This window comes from Neolamprologus multifasciatus, chromosome 18 (assembly GCF_963576455.1).
Source record: "Neolamprologus multifasciatus chromosome 18, fNeoMul1.2, whole genome shotgun sequence".
Taxonomy (NCBI): Eukaryota; Metazoa; Chordata; class Actinopteri; order Cichliformes; family Cichlidae; genus Neolamprologus; species Neolamprologus multifasciatus.
The window spans coordinates 3,019,634-3,040,079 of NC_140456.1; the positions used below are offsets into that span (position 1 = coordinate 3,019,634).

At 44.0% G+C, this 20,446-nt stretch overlaps 1 protein-coding gene and 1 long non-coding RNA gene across 4 annotated transcripts in view; both read left to right on the plus strand.

Annotated features, from left to right (window-relative positions):
• Nucleotides 1–20,446, plus strand: part of LOC146496999 (uncharacterized) — a 434,085-nt gene that overhangs the window by 146,442 nt on the left and 267,197 nt on the right. The gene's annotated exons all lie outside the window — the stretch shown is intronic.
• adcy8 (adenylate cyclase 8 (brain)) overlaps nucleotides 8,128–20,446 on the plus strand; it is a 162,880-nt gene continuing 150,561 nt past the window's right edge. The window contains exon 1 of one of the 3 annotated variants that reach the window (XM_085140603.1): nucleotides 8,128–10,739. In XM_085140603.1, coding sequence (XP_084996729.1) covers nucleotides 9,840–10,739 — 900 coding nt within the window. In that variant the 5' untranslated portion in view covers nucleotides 8,128–9,839. The remainder of the gene's footprint in view (nucleotides 10,740–20,446) is intronic. The other 2 variants (XM_085140605.1, XM_085140604.1) reach the window with 2 other exon arrangements.

Here is a 20,446-nt window from a genome sequence, read left to right on the forward strand (position 1 = left end):
TACTCGAGCAGTTTACTACGGAGCCCCGCAGGGGACATGGGGAGAAAAAAAAATTAAGACGGACTTTTGCGAGATCTCGCAAAAGTTTTGCGAGATCTCGCAAAACTAACTCGGGATCTCGCAAAACTTTTGCGAGATCTCGCAAACGTTTTAGCCACATTCTTCGGACGCTGGCTCGAAGCCGACCGGGAGATCGAGGCACGATGTGCCGGGAAAGCGGTGTTCCTCCCGGCTGTAGTAGGTTTCGACCTCCCGTTAGCTTCAAGCTAATGGGAAGAATGCGGCTAAAACTTTCCCGAGTTTGTTTTGCGAGATCCCGAGTTTGTTTTGCGAGATCTCGCAAAAGTCCGTCTTAATTTTTTTTTCTCCCATGTCCCCTGCGGGGCTCTGTAGTTTACCCATTTTCTCTGCTTTCTGCTTTTCTCTTCTTCTTCTTCTTCGTCTTTTTATAGTAGGCTGTTAATATGTTTATGTCTGCAATAAGTTGTACATTTGAACATGGGCGTTAGAGGAACTGTATGCAGTTTTTAGCTTATTTTTTCAGCCATCGATTCTGCTGCTCGGTTTATTGCAGTCCCAGTTTGTCTCTTTTTGTTTAAATATGGATGCAGCCTGTTTTTTCCTTTCCCTGCATCTTGTCTGGGCTCTGCGATCACCGGTTTATGACCTCTAGATTGGATGTTTGACTTAGCTCTGCTTCTTGCATAATTTTTCCTTAAAGAGCAAATCTTTTTATCTTTTCAACTTGGACTGTACAAATGTTAGGAGTGCTCACAGCGGGCTCATCCATCGCCTAAAAACAAACATTAACCACCAGCTGTGTTTATACTAAGTGCTTCCTTAATTTGAAATATGTCTGCAGTCCTTTATGAATCAAAGACAAAACGTTGGACCTCAAATTAAACAAAATACAACAAGAAAGAAAGAAAGACTTTCTGCTCGGGGCAGGTTGTAACCTCCAGCGGAGATGAATGATGAGAATAAAAACTCCTGCAGAGCTAAAAACCTTCCCATGTCTCCCTCCATTATTCAAGGTAGGACCTATTTTCGCTCTGGAGCTATCCGTGGGGCTCGGCCGGTGCAGGAAGCGCAGCCTTGGCACATCATCAGCTGATGTCTCGGGGAAAGGACACATCCAGGCGTCCCTCACTTCCTGTCATCTCATCATTGAAACCTCAAATTATGGCCCCGTGCAATTGATGAGCTGTCACGCGTGACCCTGTGCAGCCGTCAGGGCGTCGGCACCCTGAAATGAGCGGGTCTGGGCGAAATGGCAAACAGCTTAATTTCGAGGGAACGGTGACACTTTGACGGACGCGCAGTGATGTATGCGCGCTCTAATGTGGCAGCGGGAAAGTAAATGAAGGGTTTTGCTTTAAATGGCCTAGACTCGCATCAGCACCTGATTTTCATGACAGCGCATTAACATAAAGCAATTAAACATGCTTTAGTTAATGGTTTTCAGGGGCGAATGCATTACCTTTAAAAGAAGAAACACCGACAATTATCACGTCCAAAACTTCACAAATACAAAAGTAATCGTTCAATTGGGGGCACGCTGTTTGTGTTTGGGCTCTCTTTGACAAGATCAGCGTGAAATGTGAAATTAGGAAGTCACATGGGGGCAGGTTTGACATTTGAAATGTCTGCAGTGTTTGTAAATGAGCACTGAATAATCAGTTACAGCCGCACCAACACTTAGCGTCAGATTTAAGAATGTTGCTCTGTGAACGAGGAGCTCTCGAAGCACGATCAGGCTGCAGTGTCAGGGTTCAGAGGTCACGCTCTGCAGCTACGTGTGTAACAGGGTCATAAATCACATTGTTATAATTACACAAAATGTTTTCTAAACCCCCAAACTGCTCCTTTTATACCCGACTTTTAGGACCTCCAAGCCTGTAGTTATTATCAGTTAGAGCCCCTCCTCATTCTTTTCTTCTTCTTCTTTGGTGCAACCCTATAAATACAGTGTACCCCTTTTGCCTCTCCCCTTTTCTACAATTCCTCTGTGGGAGAGGTGGGTGTCATTTCTTTCCAACACCTTAAAACACACATATAATTCATATTTAGCCACCTGGATGTTTCTGATTGCAATTTTAGTTCAATTATTGTCATTATTAAGCCTGTTTTTGTTAGATGTTATAAGTGTGTAGTATGTGTGTATCATAAATGTGTTTTAGGCGCCATAAATGCTAGCATGAATATATACTCCTTGCTAGCTTGGAAGTTGTGGTGGGTTGAGCTAACCCTCTTCCCCACTGTTTGTATTTGGTCGTAGGAGCTGGAGTGGGCAAATTATTTACTTGGAGGTCTTTCTTTCTTTTACCTTTTTTATCAGACACAACGCAGAATCACACCGGTTACACGTGCACACATTCTTTCCTTCTGATGGCGATCTCGCTTTGGCACGTTCGTGTTTCAACGCTCGCTCCTTTGGTGGATTAGCTGCTCCTAATCTTTGACCCAGTATGAACCTCCAGGTCATCTGGAGCCGGTCTTTTATCAGTCCAAAGAGTCAGAACCAGACACGGAGAAGCTGCATTCAGCTTTTATGAAACTCCCAGAAAGCCTCAGATCAGCTGAAACACTCAGTTTATTTAAATCCAGGTTGAAGACTCACCTGTTCTCAGCTGCATTTGAATAAAGCACCAAATCCACACTTAAGCTTAAATTTCAAAACTCCCTGATTTTCCACGACCGGCATTGGCTGGTCATCCAGAGCGATAAAATGAGTCAGAGCTTCTGTTATTTAAACTGCCCGTGGATTTTCTCTTGACATTTTTCATCGCTTTTCCAAAACCTGAGTTAAAGTTGGCTGTTCCACACTGCTGACATTTTGTTTAGCCTAGCTACAGCAGCCTCCAGTTTCTCTTTTTTATCTGGAGCTGCCAGTCTCACTCGTATAACCCTGTGCCTGTTTAGCGCGGGATGTCCCCCTAGTGACCAATCTAAAAAACTACAACAAAAATGACAAGCCACCCTCTGCTTAATGAAATAAGTTGGTATCGGTTCATGGTATCGGTTAACTTTTACAAGTATGAGTACACACTCATTTTACAGTATCGGCCCGATACCGATACCAATATCGGTATCGGTGCATCCCTAATTTTAACTACTGATTTTATCTGTTTTGATTTTATATACTGTTTTGTTTGTTTGTTTGTTTGTTTGTTTGTTTGTTTGTTAGTTAGTTAGCTTGTTTTAATCAATTTTAAATCATTGTTTTTGTTTCTAATATACCTGTAAAGCACTTTGAATCACCTTGTTGTTGAATTGTGCTATACAAATAAACTCGCCTTGCCTTTGTAACTTTGTATTAATAAACTCGTTTTCTGAAGAGCAAATTGAAAGTCGCCTTTTTGAGAAACAAATAAAACTGCATTCCAAAGCACATCTACAAAAACACGGACGGCGTTCCCGGTAAGAGCGCAGCCAGGATTTAATCAGGCTTAATCCCTGGAATTTTATGAGTCAGGTGTTTACATGGAGCGTTTTTATTATGTTTATGCTTTTACTGATGGTCCATATTCAAGCAGAGAATATAATAAACAGACTCTACAAATAGCATTGTGTTATATGGTTCATTAACCCTCTGAGGTCCCATCACGGGTCTATATTAAACCCCGTTTGAGATTTTCTTTTTGTCCCTTGGTTGTCAGGATTTCAGAGATCAATTTTCAAAAGACAAAAAACCATCACACTGGCTCTTTCCCCCCCTTTTCTATGTTTCCCTACAGTTTTCCTCGGTCAGGGGCTGTTAGAGAATTTGGGGGACAAACTCAGAATATCTTTCTACAACCAAAAATGAAAAACCAAAGTAAAACTAGAAAGTGGAGCTTTGATGGGATGCAAACTCTTGACTTGTGGGTGGAAGCCTTCTCATTTCTGCCACCCCACCTACCTCCCATTATGTTTGCATCTAGTCTCCTCTAAAATTCACTTCAAAAATTAAAACTGGCAAACAAAAGTGGAGAAAACGACCAAAAAATGTCAAAGGAGAGACCTCCACCGGCTAGCAAACAGCTTAGGATAGAGAAGCACGTTCAAGCAGTAAGACACAGATGGAGGCGATGAGTGCGGAGCAAACAAGCAGAATACAGGGAACTGGTTAAAGGCAGGAAGTAGAACCAGCCAAAACACACAAAACACTACTAAAATAAACAGGGAGTGGTTAAAGCATGGAGATGAACAAGGAAGGTGCAGCCATTAAAAAACATGGAAGAAAACCATCAAACAAATAAACGCACCACAAACCACAAACTCCTGCTTGATGATATTAGTCACCTTTAATCTGAGGCTCATTCAAATCTGCTCCGATATGAAGTAAAACGTCCATAATATAACTTGAGAATGAATCTAATCTGAGCCTGAGAGGCCCTCGCATTTTAATCACAAGCTTCAAATTAATTATGAAAGAACTCCCCAGAGATGTTTTGACAGTCATCCTCCGCACATCGCTACTCATTGTCTTGCCAAGGGGACGCTTGTTAAAGTGAGATTAATTCAGATTAAGTCATAGTGTCGTGAAAATGCCCAAAAAGTAGTCAGAGTATTGGGGAGGGAAATGAGCACGCTGGAGACCCCGTGGTCTCCTGCTGTGTGTGAATATCTCGTCCCACTTCTCCTTATCCGGGAGAAGCAGGCTCGCCGGACCGCGATTAGATTGGGTGAAATTACTCCCCGCTAAACCTCCAGGAGCTGCACGGGGTCCTTATGAGGAGAAGCAAACCCCACTTTGACTCACACATGGCTCGGGGCAGGAGAAAAGTTGCCTCATTGCTATTCAGTCTATTTTTACCCTCCCCTCGCCTGCCTTGTCTCTACACTGGCTTCTTTTTTCCCAGGAAAGGAGAATTACTGAAATCCTTCCTCAAACAGAATCTCACCAAATGATATCGAGTGCCAGTGAGAGCCGGCCACTGTTCAACGTGTCCTTTATTTGTCCTCAGAAGTAGGCGTCAGAACTGAAAGGGATTAAAACAAGACTAATATTGTAAATCTGCGGTTCCCACGTCTGCACGAAGACGAGCTGCGGCATACAAATGAAGCCGAACATCAGAGGAAACACTAAATACTGCATCTCTGCTCGTTCACAATCTGAGCGAGTAAATTCTGTTTACTTAATAACTACAAGGGAAATGAATCACTGAATAATAAGCAGTGTCAAAATATGATGGAAATTTCATTTAAGTTAAAACTAAACCACATAACCACACAATGACAGACAGTGTTGGGGAGTAACGGAATACATGTACCGCCGTTACGTATTTCAAATACAAAATATGAGTAACTGTATTCAGTTACAGTTACAGTTTAAAAAGGTGGTATTTAGAATACAGTTACTTTGTTGAAATAAATGGATTACACAGCGGTACTTCCCTGTTTCATATTGTGGCGGGTCAGGACTGTTTGGGTTTTGTTTGACAGCTACGTTCTGTTGTTCCAGGCAGCAGCGTTACGGTTGCCATGGTTACAGGGTGACGCTCTCTCTCTGCGTGTTTCCTGGGTGAGAGAGCGCCTGCTGTTGTTGTTGTGCTAAGCTAACAGGCAGAATGCTACAGGTATAGCTCTAAAGAATGTTGCATCATGGGCAGTGTAGTCCGTGCTGCAGGGAGAATGGACTGCCATACCCGTTATGTGTCTGTGAGCGAGGGAGGGAGAAAAAGGAAAAGTACGAGCTGTCATCGAGCAAAAACGGGAGCTGGAAGCATGTAAATATAATAATAACCACTGCAGCCAAGAAGAGAGCCTGATGAGCCCAGTTGTAAGTAAGCTATTAAGACTCGACTGTACACCGTGTTCGTGTTTTCCTCTGAAACAATAAGTTCTGTTGGAGCAGCCTTTCAACGCCTCTCTCTGTCTCTGCTAGCAAAGTTGACCCAGACAACAAAGTAAAGCTAGTTTTCAGCTACGAGCCGACACAGAACCCACCGTATTAGCCAGAGGTCCCTTTACTACGGTTCGGAGCCGCGGACCTTCAGTAACAGTAATAAATCACAGCAATAGTACATTCATGTAGTTGTAAACAGCATGATAATATATTAAGTAATCCAATGTATTCAGAATACGTTACTGTCATTGAGTAACGTAACAGAATACGTTACAGAATACATTTTGGGGCATGTATTCTGTAATCTGTAATGGAATACATTTTAAAAGTAACCTTCCCAACACCGATGACAGACCTGCACCTCTACAGGTTACAGTATAACCTTTCGTGCTGTCATATTATGCGCCATTTGCATATACAGTGTTGACTGTAAATAAAAGAGGACACAGCCACCATAATATCATCTACTGGTGTCTGAGCTCCTCGTTTTAAAGCCTACAAGATCCACAACCATCTATTTCTTTTCATGCATTTTATTATTTTGTCCATTTTAAATCATGCTTTTTATTTATTTTTGTTTTTAATGTCTCTGTAAAGCACTTTGAATCACCTTGCTGTTGAATTGTGCTATATAAATAAACTTGCCTTGATGATACCAATTTGTAGTTAGCTACAGATAGCTAGCTTGGTTAGCAAACTGTAGAGGTACAAACACCTGCAGATACCTGCCAAGTGACAGAATAACAACATGCGGGAATTTCACTCGCTAAAACTGATCCACAGACTTCTTCCACAGGGTTGTGGTATATTAACCGTACAAGCAAGCCGTGTATTTGTCAGATAATTGTACTGTAAATCCTCAAAAAACATTTCAAGCATCATAAATGAAGCCGGGTTCAGTAGAGCTGAAGGAACTCTGAGCATAGTTCAGGAGACACCATCAAGATCAAAAGTACTTCAGTGATCAGAAAGCGATGAGGAGTCACAGCTGAATGGTGAGTTTAATGGGATTTTAGGGCTCTTTGTGTTATTTCATAAGCTTTATGTCAGTTTCACTCATGCAGACTCTGCTGATGAAGGTCATGTGGTATGACGGAGAGGTCTAGAAGTGACAGTGATAGGAACTTAGTTAAAAAGGTTTATTATGATGCACAGACAGGAGTTTGATCATTGCAGACTGGAGTCTGGTTTCAGCAGAGGCTGGAGGCCAGGTGAGTCTGCCAGGTAACACGGGAAGAGTTATGGACCTGAGGCAGAGCACAGGAGAGGTAAATTACCAGATTCTTATTTGGTTCTAGAGTATTTTTGTGGCTGCTTTCCTTGTTTGTCTTTACTTCCTGTGTGTGTCCTCGCTCTTTTGTCAGTGCCTGGTTCACACCAGTGTGTAACTGTGTAATCACTCCCTGCTACATAGTTTATTTTGTCTTTCCCTTTGTCGAGTTCCCTGTTTAGGCTTCCTTAAGTTTCTTGTACTCAAGTTTGTTTCATCCTGTGAAGTTCATTGGACTTTGTGTATCCTGGTGTTTGCAAACGGGCACTGAAGATTCATTTTTTGATTTACGCCTATCATTCCCTCCAGGTAATACACGACACCACGGTTCTTCATTCAAAGATGGATTTGTGACTTAGCTTCTTTGCACATGCTTTCTTGACTGCCCTTTGCATCACTTTAAGGGGCCTGTGCACAACACAGATTGTAACTTAGTTCCTACCCCAAAAGGAACAACAATAAATGAAGGAAATAAATAAAATACATAAACACAATAAATTAAGCATATTGACATTTATGGCAGTTAAAACATCACTTGCCTCTGCACCACCATTATCCTTGTCTCATGTTCGGGCAGGTATCTTTGTCATTCAGACTGGGGGAGCCAGGTATCAAACCACCAACCTTCCGATCAGTAGATGACCTGCTCCATCTCCTGAGCTACAGTCAATTCACAATCATGCTTCTTTCAGTAAATCATTTAAACCTACCAACTCTTGTCTGTGCCACATAGCAGGCTCAATGATCAACCATTGAGGATGTGAGGTCTGTGCCAGTGGTGCTAGTTTCAGTCCTGTTTAAAGAGTCAGGGAAACCTGCAGTCATCTGAGACTGAAGAAGTCACGTGGATGAGTGAAGAAACGTTTCTCCCACTGAAAACACTACGTCCAGATGAAAACAATCAAGTTTTTGGGATTTCCTTACCTGGATGATTGAACATGGATCAAGACAGCACGCTGTAATATTTGACAGACAGCTGCACAGTCACCTCCACAGTTAGTGGAGGTGACGAAAGATACTCCAAACTCCTGAATCCAAATGAGTGAGTTTTAAACAGATTCTAGCCCCGTTTGGTTTTTATAAAAGGTGAACTTAGTTACACGTACTACAGTGTATTTTGTAGCCTGCTGTAAATATGGTTACTTTAGCTGTAACAATGGGTATTTTAACATGGGAGTCAGTGGGGATCGACTCACTTTGGGATCCAGCCTCATGTGGCCGTAAGAGGAACTGCAGTCCACTTCTGCACTGGCTTCGTTTTACAGCCCTGGAGGTTGAGGCTTGGACTAAAACGAGCCTCCTCCACTGCAGCAGTATGTAAATATGACAGAGGATAATAGGAAGCTACAGAGCAGCCCAGGAAAATCATAAACAGTGTGTAGGCTGTGCTTAAGCGACACCGTTTAATCCCAAATTTGGGCAGCTGAGAAGAGAGAGAGTAAAAGGAGGGGGGGGGCAAACAATGGAGGGGAGAGAAAGGAAAAAAGAAAGGAGAAAAGACAAAGGAGGAGAAGAGCGTGGGATGATAGGGACGGTTAAGACGAGGGGAGCGCACACACACGCGCGCGCGCGGAGGTGTGACGTCAAACCGGAGCGTAGCTGACAAGCTCGCTCCCCGGTGCCACTCGCTGACCAGTCTCCCGCTCTCTGCAAATCAACTCCACGCGGGTGCTACTGCACGCCCTTTAAAAAAACAGCGGAGGAGGAGTAAGAGGAGGAGAAGGAGAAAGAGCCAAACCCGGGAGGTCTCACGCGGAGAGAGACGGCTCGCGGGAGGACGAGGAACTGGAGGAGGAGGAGGAAGGAGGCTTCGCTCTCTGTCAGCCTCGCGCGCACAGCACGCGGAGGCAGAAGGCATTATTTACTGGACGCTTCCCATGGAGACGCTCTCCGTCTCGCGCGCCGTCCTCTCAGAGAGAAGCGGGTAGGATTGTGACGGAGGGCGGCTCTCTCAGATCTCACAGCCAGGTGTTGCATCCCCCCCCCCCCCCGTTTCGATGGGGAGGCCTGAGGAGGGTTGAGTGGCTCGCGCTCTTGACTTTGATCTGGAGCCTCGCGCGCAACAACAAGTTGATATTTCTGAGTCGTCGCCGAGTTTCTAAGAGAACAAGATTTTTGGATGTTTTTTCGTGTTTTTTTGCTCCTCTCTGAGTTGCTGACCTCACCGCTGTCTGGATCTGTGTGCGCGCGCGTGTGTGTGTGAAGACAGAAGACTGGAATTAATGTGAATATTCGTGCTGCAGGCGCAGATAGGACAGCCATGGCACGGTAAAGCGGACCGAGCTGTGCCAACGACGCACGAGCCATTTGGAAATCTGGTATCTGTGCCGCGTGCACTCCTCGTGTCCCCGCCTCGTTTTTCCCGCTCCTGGATTGCCGCGGCACCCCGATGGTGCGGACGGTTGGTGGCTCGAGCTTGGACACGCCACCCGGTGATTGTTGTTGTTATTGTTGTTTTGAGACGCTTCTGACGATGCGCGCGGTTCATCTTGGAGATGTTTTTCCTTTCCAGTAGGATTTCTGTGCGGGTTTTTTTCGTTTTTGGAATCGTTCGCGCGACAATGACCTCCAACCCAAGAGAGAAGCACGCGCCCCCGGTTCAGTGCGCACGAGAGGACGTTGTCTCCCCCAAAATCGCCGAGCTCCTTAACGCGCGGGAAGGGTGGGTTACGAGCCTGTAATCAGTGCGGCGAAGACACACACAGACAAACGGGACCAGCGCGCGCGGCGGCAGCTGCCATGGAGCTGTCAGAGGTCCGGTGCTCCAGCGCGAGCGAGGAGCTGTACACCATCAACAAGACCCCGAGCAGCAGCAACAACAGCAATAGCAGCGGCAGCGCGCGACCCAAACGGCTGCTGTGGCAGAACGCGGTGCGGCACATCACCGAGCAGCGCTTCATCCACGAGCAGGGCGGGGGAGGGGTGAAGGGCATCGGGCCGGACGAGCCCTACGACCCGAGCCAAGGAGCGCGGAAGCAGTCGGCAGGGCGGACGTCGGTGGGAGACCGGCACAACAACGGCGGGACCAAAGTGTTCCCGGAGCGCGCCAGCAGCGACCTGGGCTTCCTGCAGATCGACTGCGCGCCGAGCAACTCAGACTTCTTCCTGAACTGGGGCTACACGTATCGGGGCGTGATCTTCCCCACGCTGCGCAACTCCTTCAAGTCCCGCGACCTGGAGCGGCTGTACCAGCGCTACTTCCTGGGCCAAAGGCGCAAGTCGGTGGTGGTGATGAACATCCTGGACGTGGTGACCAAGCTCACCCTGCTGGTGCTGCACCTCACCCTGGCCTCCATCCCCATGGACCCCATCAAGGGGACGCTGCTGGGCTTCTTCACGGGCATCGAAGTTGTTATTTGTGCCTTAGTGGTGGTGCGAAAGGACACCACGTCGCACAGCTACCTGCAGTACAGCGGCGTGGTCACCTGGGTGGCAATGGCCACGCAGATCCTGGCGGCAGGGCTGGGCTACGGGCTGCTGGGCGACGGGGTGGGGTACGTTCTCTTCACTCTGTTCGCCACCTACAGCATGCTGCCGCTGCCGCTCACCTGGGCCATCCTGGCCGGCCTGTTCACCTCGGGGCTTCACATCCTGGTCCAGCTGCTCATCTCCAAGAATGTGCAGCTCTCCAGCAACCAGGTGAGCCTTCGACATACCCTGCTTTCACGTCTCCTCCATTCCTCTGCTCTGTCTTCTTTCGTTTGCCCGAAGCAGCTGCTTTATCTTCCTCTTTCTCCTCCCTGAAACTTTATCTTTTTACGGAGCGCTGGTACCGGTGCTGATATTTACCGGATCTCTCAGCTGTGTGATGATGTTTCACTTTCCAAACCTACAGTCGGTTTATGTGCAGCTGGCACGTGTTTCCCCGTCTTTTAGAGCGCACAATTACAGTCGTAGACTCCACGACCAGGTGTGAATTTACCTGAGATGTTTTGTGTCGCCTGTGCTTCCCCGACTCTGGCTCAGGTGGTTTGATTTTTTCGTGTTTTAATAATGAAATGCGTCAGTTTGTGACAGCAGCCTGCTGTGACTGCCTCAGACTGCTGCAGGTTTCAGCACCAGGAGCTGTCCAACACACACACACACACACACACACACAAAGGAGGGCCTGAAATGCAGCTGAGCTCCACACAGGTTTAGCGCCCCCTGCTGGTGAAAACAATAACTTAAATCTTTTTTGCTAAAAATGCATCAAATTCCAGCAGGTCTTTTAGAGTCAGATGCTTCATATGAAAGTGTGCAGGTGAACAGCCGAGAGGGTGATATTTCTAAATGTGCTTGCCTTTGATTGTCAGACTGTCTTATGGCACCATCATCATATATGTCTGAGTCCGTGAAAGCACCAAGAAATGAACACAGAGCTCTCAGAAAGCTTCAAATAACCGCAGCAGTCTGTCAACATCGACTGAAGAGCTGATCATCAGATGTGGAAGTAAACAACGCAAGCTAATGAAGCAGAACACGATTCTGAGCAGTTTTGTTGCTACTTAGTATCTGATTGATGGCGAGAGAGGGAGCGGCATGTTGCTGTAATCCATTAGTGGCCTGTCGTTGAACTTTCCCTCGAGGAGGGAGATGTTACAGCTCAACTATTTGATTTCTCGGCTCGTTTTGTGGAATCTTTGCTTTACTCTCGGTTTACAGACTGAAACTTAAATTCTATTTCAGTTCAGTTTGTGTTAGTTTACAGTTGTTCGTATTATAAGGTAAAGACTCTACAAACAAACAATAAACAGAAGTATTAATCATAGGCAGGTAAAAATACTTGCCTCTGTTCTGTCGGAGGTTTCTTCCTCTTAAAAGGGAATTCTTTTTCCCCACTTTTTCCCAACTGCTTGCTCATAGGGGGCTGACTGATTGTTGGGATTTTCTTTCTAATATTGCAGGGTCTTTACCTTACAATATAAAGTATCTTGAGGCAAATGTTGTTGTGATTTGTCGTGTTATAAATAAAGTTGAACCAATTTAATTGAATTTAATTAAAAGTTTGGATCTTAAAAGTAGACAGGGTGTCTTCTGAACCCAAACGGGAAGCTGCTTCCACAGGAGCGGAGCCTGCCTCCTGTTCTGCTTTTGGGAATTTCAAATCAGTTACTTATTTGTTTGTTGTGACCTATACAGCCAAAAACCTTCAAATATCAAAGCTGGGTCCAAAATGTCCCGGCTCCACATCCAGTTTGACTCCCAAATGAAATCAATCGTAATTTTGGTGAAAAACGTACAGAAATCTGTCCATAACGTTTGCGTAATCCTGCTAACAAACAGTCAGACAGATAATCTGAACCACTGAAGCTTCTTGAACCTCTTTGGCAGGATTAAATGGTTATTTTGAGGTTTATGCATTCAAAGGGATAACTTTCTTTTTTAAGTTTAGGGATTTTATGAATTGATGCAAAGCAGTCAGTGAGTGTGTCCTGGTACTGGCGACCAAGTGCTAACCCCTGCAGTAATCCACAGCAATGTGCTGAAATGATATAATTGCAAGTTAAACCTTTCAGTGCATGGTTTGCACACTAAAAATATTTGACTCCCCTTTTTCTTTTATCTCGTTGAAAAGCTCAGGAGGTATAGAGAGTGTTTTCCATTAATCAGAAAGCCAATGATCTCATTCAGAAACTGGCCCTTACATCTCTACGATGATGTGCTGTATTTCTACTCTAATAAATGCAGTGTGAAGAAGTGAATGTGGTTTGTATTGCAGCACTTTGTGTGTTCAGTAAAAAAATGCTTTTAAATGCAGTTTGTGCTTTGTTTACTTTGTGTTTGCTGTCACGAGTGAAAGTGTTTTGAAGTGATCATAAAAGCAGCGCTGTGCACTTCAAGTCAGCGTCGTTATTCATCAGTTGAATTCTGACAGCGTGGTTTGTTTGGTGCTAACAGAGTCTGAGGATTGTCGCGTGAGCGCGGAGATAAATTGTTGGGTTGGTCAGAGGTTTTCTTCCACATCCTGCAGACGACCCTGAACTGTTGGTTTCGGTTTACAGACGACCCGCTCTGCTCGTTTCTAGGCCCATTTTGTCCATTCGTGGACGTCACCCTCCCGCTAGATCAACATTTCTGATTGGCTCCCATCATATTAGGGATATCCATTCAGTATGACATCATAAAGAGGCAAGAGTAAAAAAAAGTCTGAATCCTGAGCTTCTTTTTTTGCTCACTTCGATTCAGTTTCCTCGTTATTTGAAACTTGGTTTAATAGTAGGGGTGCAACGATACTCGTATCGATATTGAACCGTTTGATACAGTGTTTTCGGTTCGGTACGCATATGTATGAACAATACAACATTTTTTATTTGTTTTATCAACTTTTCTTCTGACGATGCTGTCTGTGTTGAGCGCTCAGTGGATCTGCGTTCGACTACTCCGCCTAGGCTGCACTGTCGAGTGCAGATCCACTGAGCGCAGCGCAAGCTAGCAGACAGAAGCTAAGCTCCTTGCATTATGGCAAATTGAACCTCCCCCACCCTCATTCAGATCTGGAGTTTGGAACTATTTTGGTCTTCATGTGAAGTATGACCCTGAAGGTAAGCGCTTCATGGACTAAAGTAAAACAGTATGTTGGATGTGCCACGCAATGCTCAATTTGTGGGAACTAGTGCGTTAGCGCAGTTAGCTTGTTGACGCTGTCCAACCCCCGCACGGGGCGATCCGCGGTAGCTCGTTAACGGAGATTTGCCGTGTTGTGGCGTTAACGTCATTTCAGATTAACGCTGACAGCACTAGTGGGAACACAACGAATATGACTGCACATTTACTCCGACATCATCCTCGTGCAAAGACAAGTGGAAGCCGACAAAAACAACAAGCAGCATGCTACAAACTTTAGCCGAGTCATTTAGACAGCCGTTAGCACATGATTCTCCTTATGGGGACCTGATATGTTTAATATGCTGCTGAGAATATAGCCCAGAAGAAGCGTATAGTAGAGCTTTTATTTTGGAAAGAGCCATTTCTCTGTACAAACTCTCTTTTCCAAAGATGAGGGATTTCTCCATCAGATAGATTTATTTTTATTACTTTGTTGTTTCAGCAACATTAAATTTAAAAACTGTACTTTTGAATTAAAATATATATTTATAATTTTAATAAATGATAAATTAAAAAGGCATGAACATTTTTTTGTATCGAAAAAACTATCGAACCGTGACACCAAAGTATCGAACCGAACCGTGAATTTTGTGTATCGTTGCACCCCTATTTAATATCCATCATTGGAACAGTTTATAAATGACAGAAAACCAGGAAAAGCAGAACACAGAGCTTAAAGTCTCTCGCTTTGGATTTGTAAATGGGAATCATTTTTATGGAGAGCTGTCATAAACTAAGAACGGCATAATTTACATACTTGTTGTTCTTAGAAACCTTTGTGTCAGTCCAGGAGTCATGTTGCTATACTGCAAATAATATGATTTTTGTTTTTAATAACGTTGGTTTGACTAATCTGGCCATCATGATAACACTTTATTTTAGGAACCAGCTGTTTAAAAGTCTGAAAGATGCTGTATTGAATATATTTTTCATAGCTTTTGGAAATTTCATGTAATGTGTAATCATGTTTAAGCAGAAATCTTAACATTTTGTGTTTTCTTCAATGTAAAATGAATTTACCTTCAAAATGTCAACAAAAGAAGCAGAAGTGCACAAAGATTCAGTGTGTGATATTGAAAGGCCTCCTCAGTGATGTCCTCACCCAGCGTCCTGCTTTTAGCCTTCACAATAGGTTCCTTTGTAAAAAAAAAAAGTGTGTTTTCTCGAAGTGTTTAGTGAGGAGCAACAACAAACAGCAAAGAAGCAAAAACGCGTCACTCTGTAGGGAGACGCTCTCACCTGAGGTGGATTATTCAGTCAGTTTAACTGCCTGTGATTATGATCGGTCTGATGAAAACGTCACACAGCCTCTCAGATGTGTTTTCTTTTGACTTGACGTATTTCTTTTAAGATGAGTGTGAAATGCTCTCGAGTGCTGTGCACATCTCATGTCAGAATTAGCTCCTCACATCAGCAATTAGCTACGAAATGTATTTTATAAATCAGCCGTCAGCTCTTTCATGTCTGGCAGATTTCCCAGAGTGACTTGTAATACTTGAAAGGAGCGTAGACGAACATGCGACGGGCAACACGATGAAGAGCTCTCATACTTGGTCTTGAACTGTATTATTTTAGGGTTTTGCAGAAACAAACACACAACATGAAGCCCAAAGCTACAGATCAAAGCGCACACACACAGCGTGTCTCTGGTCTGAGTCGGCTGGTCTGGAAGGATAATTCAGGTTAATTTATAACGTGTCCACTGTGGCTGTGCTCGCTTTCCTGTCTTCACCTCTGTCGGAAAGATTTGGGGAAACATGCGACTCCCTGCAGCTCCCAAAAAACTTGCTTAGACAGTTTATGGAGTCAGACTCGGAGATGAAAACTGAACATACCTCCTGCGCTGCAGTAGGGCACGGAGATTAATTGGATTTTAATTTTAATTAAGATTTTGGCTTCCGATAATGAAAGCAAGATGATTAGATAAAACAGTTTTTCCAGTAATTTTTTGCTAAAAATCACAATATTGTCTTGAGCTGTGATGCTGGAAAGAAAGTCATCAAATCTGTAGCCTGTAGGCTTATTGTTACTTTCATGACTTCGGCTGAGAAGTCATATTTGTTACCCATCGGCTGAAAGAGGCTGCTGGGGTATTGTTGTTACTCTGCTGGTGGTGTGGGAAGCTTTGTCAATGAGATAACTCGAGAATGAGGCGACATAGGAGCTTCAAATTGATATCCCAGGTTCAACTACTAAACATCTCGGACAAGTTTGAAACTAAGTGACCTCAAGGTCAAGGTCAAGTTTTCCGCTATAACTCAAAGCTACCACAGAAAAGAGTAAAAACTCAGGTCAGAACATCAGCAAACAGCAGAAGTGCTGCTTCACTGACTGCAGCTGGATTCGTTACTATCGATGAGAGCTGAATGTGCTGTTAGGCACATTCAGCTGTCAAGGACGTATCGTACACAAAATCTGCAGCTTCTTAAAGTTTTTCTAAGTTCAGCGGTTGAAGGGAAACCACTATATTTGAAATAAGGTGATGATTTGCACTTTAAAGTACAACGTGGCACAGTTTGTTAGCTCTCAGCTCAGCAGTTCTCAGTATTGTAAAGAGGATTAATGTTAAACTGTTTTTATATCTTCTTTGTCAGATTCGGGTATTTCAGGCTTTATAAGCATCATTAAGTATTTTTGTTGTTGCTTGAGCTCTTTTTAATTTCACATTTTGTTCTCTTGGATAATAAAAACTGAGCTGAACAGTTAGTCGATCATTAAATTGGCTTTTTCTTGCCGATGGTGCGGACCTGCTGTTTTTCATCATTATGAAATTCATCATTCACTCAGTGCATCATGGGAATCCCCCGGCAGCCTACATCTATTGCAGCATAACTAAGGGAGGATTCAGGGTCACCTGGTCCAGCCCTAACTATATGCTTTAGCAAAAAGGAAAGTTTTAAGCCTAATCTTGAAAGTAGAGATAGTGTCTGTCTCCTGAATCCAAACTGGAAGCTGGTTCCACAGAAGAGGGGCCTGAAAACTGAAGGCTCTCCCTCCCATTCTACTTTTAAATACTCTAGGAACAACAAGTAGGCCTGCAGAGCGAGAGCGAAGTGCTCTAATAGGGTGATATGGTACTACAAGGTCATTAAGATAAGATGGGGCCTGATTATTTAAGACCTTGTATGTGAGGAGCAGGATTTTGAATTCTGGATTTAACAGGAAGCCAATGAAGGGAAGCCAAATAATATGCTCTCTCTTTCTAGTCCCTGTCAGGACTCTTGCTGCAGCATTTTGGATTAACTGAAGGCTTTTCAGGGAGTTTTTAGGACATCCTGATAATAATGAATTGCAGTAGTCTAGCCTGGAAGTAATAAATGCATGAACTAGTTTTTCAGCGTCACTCTGAGACAGGATATTTCTAATTTTAGAGATGTTGCACAAATGGAAGAACGCAGTCTTACATATTTGTTTAATATGTGCGTTGAAGGACATATCCTGGTCAAAAATGACTCCAAGGTTCCTCACAGTGTTACTGGAGGCCAAGGTAATGCCATCCAGAGTAAGAATCTTTACCATTCCCATACTGGTGCAGTCTAGTATCTCACAGGCTTTGTGCTAGAGAGCTGGCGGGTTAAAGACTAGCTAGACATCCTTTTGGTAATGTTTGGCAGATTTCAGGTGCATGTGTGAAGATGGTTTTAAAAACAAATGTAGCACGGTCATAAATGACTGCAAATGCATTAGAGACACTGAAATAAAACAATTTGGTTTGTTCAAAGGCAACAATAGGAGAATAACAGCCAGATGTTTAAAAAGTCCAGTCGCTGGATGCAGCGTATGGTCTGCATGCGTCTCTAATTCTACTGGAGGGATGAACCTACGGCTGGTCGATATGGAAAAAACTCTTATTGCAATAATGTTTTTAGTATCAGTCGATATCAATAAATATAACGGTATAAATAAAATCACATTTTATTTCTTTTACTCCTGAGATTTTATTCCAACCACACGATTGGTTCAGCACGGCGCTGTTCTCATTCTCATTGGCCTTTTGTGTTGTCTGTCAAAACGTGGATGAAATGAGCTCCATTGACTTGATATTGATCATGTTTTTTATCACTGTTGAAGGTTTTACGTGTTTTAAGTGCTGCAGCGTTAAAGCTCTCTGAGCATGCTCAGTGAGATTCACGTGATCTCGTGTGAGGTCTTATCTTCCCACTGGTGTAAATGGCCCGGTACTTATTGCCAGGGATTGAACCACCAGCCGCCACAGGCTCGACCTCCTGAGCTGCCGAATGCTTGTGCCTCTGTGTGGCTGTACAGCTGACTAAAGCTGTGCAGCTGGCTGCAGGCTGCACTGACTGGCTGTTGTTGTGTAGCTCAGGGTGCATTTCCCAGCTCCCCCACCCGGCGTGGTTCAGCTGTCGCTCCGCTCGCTGTCTCCGAACCAGCGAGCTTTTCCTGGGCCGGAGGTCGATAGTTTTAAAGAGGCTGCTGTAAGCTGGATTCAGCGGCTGATGCTATGCTTTGCAGTAATTGATTACAGTTTAATGGCTTTTCAATAAAACCTCTGATTTTTCATAGACTCAGCAGGCCATGAAAGCTTTTCCATTCACTTCTGTCAATACGTCACGGTTGCACTAATCACTTATCCCCTTCAGTAACTCTGGAGCAATACTATAACATGTTTATCACATTATGTTCTTAGCTCGATCCACTGCTTATAAGAAAAACATTTCTTTGATTAACAATAAACCACTAGCTTTATTTTAGATTCAGCTGAGTCTTACACTACAGCCAGTAAATTACAAGTGAATATTCCCTGTGCTCTTATTTTGAAAGTTTAGTCTTTTGTTTCCCTGTTAGAAGACTGGGTGGGTGCAGTGGTGCAGGTCCTCATCATTCAGCTGCCATCAGCGAGTCACTGAACTTGGCATTTAAATGATTTTGAAGTTAATAAAAGATAATTTAGCAAATGTTTTGCCACAACTTATAATGAGAGTCAAATGTTTGATACTTTTTTACGTTTCTTTTATCACTAAGCTAAATTTGTTTGGGTTTCACAATATTTGAAGACATGTTGTCAGATTAGTGAATCAGGAGATGATTCGAAATGCAGACTCACGGGCAAGATGGTATCAACTAAAAACAACCTTTTTATTGAAGGTGAAGTTACCATGGTTACTTCACCTTCACTAAGTAGCAAAAACAAAGTAAATGGTAAATGGCCTGTATTTGTACAGCGCTTTTACTAGTCCCCCCTAGGGACCCCAAAGCGCTTTACACACCCAGTCATCCACACACACATTCACACACTGGTGGAGGCAAGCTACAGTTGTAGCCACAGCTGCCCTGGGGCAGACTGACAGAAGCGAGGCTGCCATATCGCGCCATCGGCCCTTCTGGCCATCACCAGTAGGCGGTAGGTCAAGTGTCTTGCCCAAGGACACAACGACCGAGACTGTCCGGGGCTCGAACCGGCAACCTTCCGATTACAAGGCGAACTCCCAACTCTTGAGCCACGATCGCCCCCAGGAATAAACATCCGAGAGAGATGCTGGGAGCGGTGCGCACAGGAAACAGGAACTATGGGAAACAAGCGTTAAAAGGCTGTATCCCAATTCAGGGTCTGCAGCCTTAAAGTACGCAGTCTCAACGATCCTCCAGGGCCGTGTACTTAAAGACCGCTAAGGCCGGAAGTGCGAGGCTTGTGAAATGGGACGGTCTAGCCTCCGTTGCGCTGCCCAGGTTGCCTAGCAACCATGATACTAACAGCTGGAAACGTTTCATACAGCTTTGTTTGACAGAAATGAAGGAGAAAATCTTTTGTTTGTTTGTTTGTTTCTACATGAGCTTTGATCATTCTCTGATTAAGCTCAGCTATTGAACAGCGTATATTTTAAAGTAAAGGCTTTAAAACCAAGTTAGTACAAACGTCACTAATGTCACATAACTTTGGCGACATGTGGCCAACAGGAATGTTTTAATGTTCTTTGTTATTAAACATTTGCACATAAATAAGTGACATGATATTCAGTACTTACTTAAAGTTTACTCTTCGGCTGCCCCTCATCTGCCGTTTTTTTTCAGCAAAATTATCCACACCCACCGCCGCGCTATGCATTGTGGGATATGTTGGGCCACGAAGTCTACACCGCCACGTCCTTAAAATTCAGGGAAATGAAGGACGCATTTTAGGGCCGCATTTCGAGCAGCCTTCGAATTGGGACAGCCTTTGTTGCGTCGCGGTGACGTAATCGGCCTTAAAATGCGGCCTTTAAGGCTGCAGACCCTGAATTGGGATACAGCCACAAGGTGATTAGGGAGGTAAAGACACCAGGGAACACAGCTGGGACCAATCAGGGAAAGGAGACGGGAGAAAGTAAATACCATGTCCACGAGACAGAAGACTACCAAAATAAAATAGGAAGAACTCAGGAAGGGAACTGACAGAAACTTAAGTACACACGGGGAACAGAGAGGAGACAGGAAAGGAACATTGTAACAGAAACTGCACAAAGCAAACTAACAAACACAACAAACTGAAGAAAATCAAAAAGACCTGCAGCACACATCATGAAGACTGCAAAAACATGGTGATGAAGAGGTTTTAATAAACCAAACCAAAATTCCTCAATACTCAAGAAAATAATCAAGAAGTTATTTTGTAGCTCTACAAAATAATTTTTTTGTAAAGTTGGCAACTACAAAATGATGGTAATCTGGATCAAACTTGTTTTTGGTTTTATTTTACTGCCTCATTAAGTGTCTCAGTGATCAAGCCAAGCTAAGCTAACAGGCGTTGTCTTTATCAC